This window comes from Caloenas nicobarica, chromosome 22 (assembly GCF_036013445.1).
Source record: "Caloenas nicobarica isolate bCalNic1 chromosome 22, bCalNic1.hap1, whole genome shotgun sequence".
NCBI classification, from domain to species: Eukaryota; Metazoa; Chordata; class Aves; order Columbiformes; family Columbidae; genus Caloenas; species Caloenas nicobarica.
Genome location: NC_088266.1, coordinates 4,684,402 through 4,692,929, shown reverse-complemented (window position 1 = coordinate 4,692,929; position 8,528 = coordinate 4,684,402). Strand labels below are relative to the sequence as shown.

The window sequence follows — 8,528 nt, the reverse complement described above, 5'->3', positions numbered from 1 at the left end:
GACGCATTGGTGCAGAGGTGACCTCCCGTTCTTCACTCTTCTTCACACCCTCATGTGCTGTTGCGTGGAATCCTGGAGTGTAAACAGGTATAAACCCCCCAAATTTTTCCCTCAGCTAATTTCAAAGCTTATTTACCCAACTGGATACACAAGGATTACGAAGTGCATTGCAGGGCATGTTTGATTAGTTTAGTCCTTGCACAGCTCAGTGCAACTGTCAGAATAAATGACTTCTTTAGGAGGCAGAGGGAGAAATGCACATTTGGTTAATCAAGTCAATATTGCAGCAGTTCCCAAAGGTTAAATATGCACAGCACAAAACAACAAACCAGAAAAGGCCTTTTAATATTAACAGTTCACTTGCAAGGAAAAAGATTTTGAATAAAAAAACTGCTTCTGTTCTTCAGCACAGTCTAATCCTAGAAACCCAGGTTCACATGAAATCTGTAACTCTCCTATGGCTCTTATTGCTGAATAGCTGTTATTACATACCTTATTATTGACAATAATAAATGCAAATATTATTGCAAGTGGCAGGGACACTGCAAACAGAAGCGCTGAGATTTCACTGATGTGAGCTTCTTGCCAAATATTTAATATTTCTGCCCATCACCTAAAATCAACAGCAAAGTTCTATTACATTTGGTGGAAGCAGTAACTCTTCTCAGTACCAGGTGAAAATTCCATTCCTGCTAAACGCTGACTGTCCAAAAGAAATATCTCTGTGGCATTGTTTGCTGTTATTGTTGTGAATGGGTGAGAAGGGCGGGATGGATGCTGGAGTAAATTGGTATTTACACTTCCCGCGGATTTTTAAAGAAATGCACTCCCCACCTTGGTTCCAGCTGCAGATACAGAGGGATGTGGATCAGAGCTGTCTGGTTCCAGCTGCTCCTGGGGCACCTGAGCCGCTCTCACCTACCGCATTGGACGTACAAAGGTAATGAAAAACAAAGGTAATGAAAAACGAGGCTGTTTTGGGATTGCTACTGCCTGCCAGCTTGCTAAAGATGCTCTCATCCTTTCTATACTGCAGAAGCAACACTCAGCTTGACTGTCTTTCCATTCGTGAAAGATCTCCAAAGAGCAGCTAATTTATTCTACTTTATTGATGCCTGTGTGTCTTGAAAGTGATTCTTTTCAATGTCACCCCTTTTTCCTCCTTTGTGTGGTTAGGACACATTGTCAGAGCTGGCAGACCAGCGAGGTTCAAACAATGGGGAAAATCTTTACAATGTGTTAGAATAAAAGCTGCCCTTTGGATGATCCTGGAAGGAAAAGCTTTAAATAGTGCCTGTTCGTTCTTTTATTGTCATCTCCCATGCAGTGCAGACCGCTAAGAAGTGCTTACTTATGTACTTATATATTTTGTGAAATTTTATCTGATTGTCGTTTGTTTCATGGTGGTGTTTGCAGAGCTCATTGAAGTCAATGGTAGTCTTTTCATGATCTTCACTCAGCTGGGAATCAAGCTAAAACAAAGGATATTGTTGAATAGATGCAATATTGCGATTAGGACACTAAGCTTTTAGCAGTTCTCTCTGGATTTTCTTTTGGACAGGCTGTCTGCATCTCCTAAGCCCCCCACATTTAATCAATGTCAGGAAACAAATATCTGCAAACTGACATTGCTTAAATTAAATAAAAAGAAGTGGCAAATAATAACGAATCGCCAGATGTGGCTCTACTCACAAGAATTTGAAAATTAAGATGATGAAGTAGCTTTGAACTATTTCTCTTTTGAAACAATCACCTCTCCTTCCAAACCACCTCTGCAGGATTTGAAGCCAGCGAGTTCAGGAATCCCACGGTGATTATTCCTTGGCTCTGGCTCTGTTTGTCTCAGACAGATGTGACTCTGACATCGATCAACACATTGCAGTTCCGGGGTGAAGAAGAAAAGGTTTCCGTACTGATTATCAGTCACGGCCATGACAGAGAGAGAATCAAAATGTCTACTCATCCTTAAAATTCTAAATATAGCACTGTAGGGAGGACAAATAGCCCTGAAGGGTTCAAGCATTTGTTAATAGTTCAGCAGCACCCAGACCTCCGCAGGAAAGATTAAAATTAGGGCTGAGAGGCTTAGAGCCATCTGAAAAGGACAGAACCCAGCACGCCAGGTCTCCTACACATATTTTTTTCCTCCATAGGTGATCACAGGACTGTGCTCAGCAGAGGGTTGGGTTTTGTTAAGAAAAAACACACCCCTGGGACATCAAAGCCACCCCAGACCAGTCCTATCCCAGAAAGTATACAATAGGTTCAACTTATGTAAACCATTTCGCCCCTATTCTTCTTTCGTTAGCTCTCTCCCTAGGTTAAAAATAGCAAAATTACCACCAGTTCCTGGTCTGAAGAAGAGACTTTCCCCCTATTGCCCTGCTCCTATTCACTCTCACATCGCTGCAGAACCCGATTCCACACTTTTGGCAGTGGAGACACATTTAAATCCCCATTTCTATATAAACACTGCTCCTCTTTCAGCCTCTAGTGATCAATAAGCTATTACTGCAATGCAGGTTTCTTATTTTGCCGCACAGTTGTCCTGCAGACAGAATAATGTATATTTTCACTCTAGGGAAGGCAGAGAAACCTCTTATTGCTGCAGCTCCCGGTGCTATAATAAGGAGATTGGCATGCCCTGCTGGCAAACGAGGAGAGTTTTCTGACTCCTGAGCTAACAGCAGTTCTCACCATGTCCTAATAACCCGGTTTGCTTCTCCTGTCCACAGAGGGAGAGCTGGATGAAGAGCACTGGGGAAAGCACTTCGCAGACTGCGCCGGCAAGCGCCAATCTCCTATTGACATCCAGAGGAAAAAAGTGACATATAACCCCCAGTTACTGCAGCTGGAGCTGAGTGGTTATGATGGCCCTTTGCAAGGGGATTTCACGATGACCAACAATGGTCACTCTGGTAAGACCGGGGGGATCCTTCTCATCACCTGCCTAAAAAGAGGAATCATCGCTGACAAAGGAGCAGCCTCAGAGATCAGGGGATGCAGGTCAATGAGTTTATTTGATCCTGCAGCAGCTCTATAGCTGCCAGTCACCTTTCTGTGAGCAAAAGAAGCCCTAAGGCATAAGGAGGCGAGCGCTGCCTGTCCCCTTCAGCCCCGTTTTGTCCCCCAGGCCAGGGCTGGTACCTGCAGGCATCCCTGCCCAGGCCAGGGGCCTCCCCTGCCCCGTTTCCATGGCAACGGGTGATGCTGGCAGCCAAGAGCGCAGGAACAGGCCACCGGCAGCAACACAGGCCTTACGTTTTTGATAGGCGGACGCCTTTTACGTTAGCTCTGTCCTGAAAACCCAGTCCTTTTCTCCAATTCTCCATTTTCACTCCAAAGTTTGTTATATTTATTAACATGGTGTGGTCTTTGTGGTGCATGAGGAGCCTGAGGTCAGGAAAGATTTTAAGTACACACAAATTTAAGTTTCACTGGTTTTTCTTCCATGGAGTTAGTTCCCCGAATATGATGGTGCCAGCGGATTTCAGAGATGGTGTTACTGGCAGAAAGCACTGGACACTAAGCTTAACTACAGGAATGGGCATGGCTGCACCCATTGCTGTGTCCAATCCTGGTTTTTATTTTTTTTCAGTTCAGATTGATTTGCCACCCTCCATGCACATCTCCAGAGGGCTCCCAGGCCTCTACACAGCTGTACAGATGCATCTGCACTGGGGTGGCCTGGACCTGGAGACCAGCGGCTCCGAACACACCATAGACGGGATGAGATACTTTGCAGAGGTACTTGTGAACGGAGCAGGCTGGAGGGAGCGCTGCAAGTCTGATAACTGGGAAATGCGAAGAAAAGCAGAGGCACGTGGGGTGGTTGGTGCAATGCAAGGGCTGAGCCCGATGGTGCTGGCACAGAAGGCTCTAAAATAAAAAGCCACTGCAATAGCACCGATATCCTTCAAAGATGGAGTTGTTCCTCCACATTTGTCACGAACCAATTAAAGTAAAGGTCTGGCTGTGCTGTGAGGCACAAGCAGCAGGAATTGGGACAGTGACTCTCCCTTCAGTCTGTATTGGGTCCTTTAAAAGCACCGAGGAAGCCATTTATCACTTCTTGCTGAATAACTCTGTCTCTCTTCTGACAGCTGCACATTGTCCATTACAACTCAGCTGCCTACTCAAGCTTTGAAGAAGCCAAAGACAAACCAAATGGATTGGCTGTGCTTGCCTTCCTGTACGCGGTAGGTTTGATGCCCAGGCTGCCAAGCAAGGCCAGTCTGTGATCACAATTTATACTCCAATCACAGTCCAGACACAAGCAGCCTGTACTAGGTTTGCAGGTCTATCCTAAGAGGTGGTGCCTGCCCCCGGGCTGGGGAAGCTGCCCTATAGCAGGACTATTCTTCCTTTATGCCGTCTGGATTCACATAGTACCAGCCAACAGAACTTGGGAGCCCCAGAAAAATTTGCTTCATAAGAAGTACAGCTGGATTCTCAGGTGTGGCAGCTGGGTTTTCCCTGATGTTCCTCAAGGCCTTGCTCTGATTTGCAAATGGGAACACTTGATTTTGTGTGGCTTTAAAGGATCCTTATAGTTCACTGTTCTACCCAAGATCTATGTGTACATACCTTATCACGCCCAGGATTGTCCAGCCTATCAAGAGATCTGCGATAGTATTTGTTCTCTTTGTCACTGAATCCATCAATTAGTCCCCCAAGCTGATTAGCAGTGTAGAAGGACAGGCAGGTCACTAACACTTTGTTCAAGTTTCTATGCTTTGTTTAGGATGGACACTTTGAGAATACTTACTACAGTGAATTCATTTCCAAACTGGCAAAAATCAGGTTTGCAGGTAAGACCTGGGAATGCCTTCCTCTATCCCCAATATTCTCAAAACCTGTGCATAGGTACTGATCTGGGGACAGACATTTTGCTGCTGCTTTGCTTGCAGTTTCGTGGCTGAGCATCCTCAGCCATGCACAGCTTCACACCATCCCTGCCCACGCAGCAGGGTGGCAAAGAAGATCCTCAAGGCCGCAATAACCGTAGTCCTGGTAGGTCTCCAGAACACCCTGCAGCACCAAAAAATAACAATTGACTCTCTTTCCTTTTGAGGTCAATCCACAAAGCTGATTTCTCTGGATGTCCAAGCCATGCTGCCAGAAAACCTCTCACACTTCTACAGGTACCAGGGCTCACTAACAACCCCACCTTGCTCCGAGAGTGTGATCTGGACCATCTTTCATTCTCCGATTGTCCTGTCCCACACACAGGTAAGTGGCAGCTCCCAATAAGCTTGCTGCGGGGTCTTACAGAGTGGTTCATCTTCCTTGATGAAAAAGAAGCATCAGAAACATTTTCTTCTAGGAGAAAAAAAGATAAAGTGGAGGATCACAGTGTGTTCTCATTTGTAAGAGAATACCCTTTTTGGCAGTAGGCACTGGGGAGAAAGCAGTATGCTACAGAACAGCATCAAAGTCTCCGTCCATACAGGTGTTAAAAACTTCCTCCAGGCAAAATAACTTTATGATGAATTAGCTGATAAGAACCCACATGTTCTGTTCCTTTCCTTTACTAATACGCAGCAAGAGACCCCGGGGGTTCCTTTGCAACAAGTTGCTGGGTTTAACCCTGAGTTGCAGGACCCGCACTGCACTTCTGGGCAGAACTGCTGTTCCCCTTGCCCTCCGCGGTAACCCTGCGTTGCTCACAGATCAGCCTCCTGGAGAACACCTTGCTGGACTGGCAGAACAGGACGCTGCGCAACGACTACCGGCACGCTCAGCCCCTCAACGGGCGGGCGGTGGAGTCCTCCTTCCGAGCCAAACTCAGCCCAGGTAACGGAGTCAGCGTGCAGGGCTCAGCTTTCCCCCAGGAAGGGCGAGAAACCTGTGTGGAAGGAGATAAGTTGCAAATTTAGGCATGCCAGAGATCACTTTTCTCGGAGGAGCAGTCTCCATGCCCAGCTGGTGGAGATGGTCCAGGTGCCTCTTTGCCTGACAACACTTCAATGGTACAGCAGATGCTGCAGGGTGTGTGCCAGCCCCTTGGTTTGGCCACGATGGTGTCACGCAGATGTCCCAGGTGGTGCTACGTGGCACCACACACAATACTGGGCTCAGATGTGTCTGCATCCATATGGGTGAGGGACATGAACCACTGTAGGAACAGCTCTGGCAGAGCTGGTTAGCCAGGCACAAAATGCAGTGTCTCACCCCCATATGAAAACAAAAACATTTTCCCTAAACCTTCTACAGACTAGAAAGCAGAAAAATCTACCACGTGCAGGTCCTGCACTTCTGTAAATTCAGCTGTCTGATTGCTCTAGAACAATGCCATCCAGAAGAATTCAGCCTCAGACTGGAACAAATCCAGATGCAGCTCCAAGACGTGAAGAGCGAGCTGCTGAACGGAATGAGCCACATAGGTAAGAAACATGCATCTGTTCCTGAGTCCAGCTTACCTTCCAAGGATGAAGAGCAAACAGTGAGGAATTTAAGCTTATAGTTCCCCTAGGATAAAAAATTATGATCTCTATTTTACACAAGATGAGAAAAAAGGAAGGGGGAAGAAAAAATAAAGCGATTTTCCCGAACAGTTGGGTGAGGCAGCGAAGCTTTTCATCATTTCAGGCCCCCTCCCTGTTGGTACAACACATGCCAGTAGCTGTGGCTCACATCAGCCTGACCGCCGCAGCCCTGCCAGTTTCCGAGGGTATAGTCCTCACGATTTGGGCTGATTTATAAGCGTGGCAGGAAACGTAATAGCTGGCTTTTTGGTTATTTCAGGTATGAAATCCAGCACTTTTCCAGCTTTCTACTTCCCTGTGGAAAACATTGAGGGTTTTGTGAACGTTCATCCCCTCCACGACATGTCTCTCCAGGCCTTCTCATTGTGTTTCTGGAGCAAAGCCCAGCCCGCCGGCAGCCAGACTGTGCTTTCCTACTCCACACAGGAGAGGGACAACGAGCTGGTGGTGACCGTGGGCACAGCCGTGGGGCTGTGGGTAGGAGGACATTCCATCAGCTTCCCCCTGTACCACCGGGCACACGACTGGCTGCATTACTGCATGGCGTGGGCCTCCCAGTCTGGAACGGCAAATTTATGGCTCAATGGAGCAGCTGGTGAAGCAAAGAGTATCCAGAAGGGGTATGTGAGCCAGGCTGGAGGGACGCTTGTCCTTGGGAAAGACAGGGACACTCTTCTTGGTACTTTCTCCAATGGTTTTGCAGGGTGGATGACGCATGTGAACCTGTGGAGCCAAGTTCTCAGTCCCGCAGATGTTCGGGCACTTGCGCTGTGCAAACCAGGGCAACTGAAGGGTGATATCGTTGCGTGGGGAGAAACCCCCATGACCCTCTTTGGGGGGGTGGTTCTGGAGTCTGACACCAGCTGCCAGTAACCCCAACTTTTTTTTTTTTTTTTTTTTTTTTAAGGCAGCAGAAGAATCAAAACCGCTTGCTGGGGAAACTGAGGAAGACTTAAATTATTTGCTTGTTTCTCCTTATGCTTTGTACAGGCTTGCTATGCACCTGCAGGTCATTTTTCCAAGTAGGTATGTGGGAGCAAAGGCTCCATCCGTGGGACAGAGACGAAGAGTAGAGCAGAACTTGGCACAGTCCAACACCTCGTATGTCACCTCCCTCCCAGGCCTGTGACTTGGCTTCCTATACAAAGATCTTTCTACGTGCCAAAGAGCTACTCTCTTTGGTCAAAGGAGCCACTTCTCAAGTCGAATCTCTCACATCCTTCACCCAGTCTCAGTTTCTCACCATCATGTGTCCTCCCTTCCCATTTCTCATCAAACCACCACCCCTTCTTCCCCTGCAGATGTTTGGCAAAGGAAAAGGGACATAAAGCCCTCGCAGGACAGAGCGTGGTCCTGTGCTTCGATCAGTGGCATACCTTCTTTTCTGCAAATGGATGTAGAGACCGAGCATGGAAACAGCTTCTTTTCCAACATATATACATCACAAGTTTGAGGGCAGGTACAAAACTCATCTTCTAAGGTTAAAGTAAATCATGTGAGGGGCTATAACCGCCAACAACAACAAAATCCGTTCCAGGTTTTTCAACAATTCTGCATTTCTCAAAACAGAGGGCAGCAGGCCTGCATAACAGTTAATTAAATTGAATTTCCCCATGTTAAATTATGCTGTAATTAACCCCAAACCCCTTCAACTAATAAATACTTCAAAAAATCCTCCATTTTTTATCAGTGTGCACTTTACTTTGTTCTGAGAGTCCTTCAGACTCAGAGCTTTTCCAACCTATTTAGCCCTTAGGGGACACAGCCAGAAACCAGTAGAAGGACCAAGCTCTAAACCATTTGAAGACTTTTTCAAGGGTTTTCAAGTACCTGAGAGCTGAGTTATTTCAAAAAATAAATTTAAGCAGTTCAATGTGAGAAGCTAAAGACAAGTTTGGATATGTTTGCAAACACAGGCTCCAAGCTGCAGCCACCTGTGCAGGAACCAACCTGAATTTGACTCCAGCAAAGCAGCAAGGAGGTTCTTCCCGAGCCCACCACCACGTATCCCTAGGGGATGAATGAGCTTCAGCTGGCTCA

At 46.8% G+C, this 8,528-nt stretch overlaps 1 protein-coding gene across 1 annotated transcript; it reads left to right on the top strand.

Moving 5' to 3' along the window:
* Positions 1 to 854: 854 nt before the first annotated feature.
* Positions 855 to 7,361, top strand: CA6 (carbonic anhydrase 6). Its single transcript, XM_065650294.1, has 9 exons — positions 855 to 940; positions 2,736 to 2,918; positions 3,599 to 3,747; positions 4,104 to 4,199; positions 4,745 to 4,811; positions 5,075 to 5,232; positions 5,673 to 5,796; positions 6,288 to 6,386; positions 6,715 to 7,361. The coding sequence occupies exons 1-9, from the start codon at positions 862 to 864 to the stop codon at positions 7,359 to 7,361; spliced, it is 1,602 nt and encodes a 533-aa protein (XP_065506366.1). The 5' UTR covers positions 855 to 861.
* Positions 7,362 to 8,528: the final 1,167 nt, after the last annotated feature.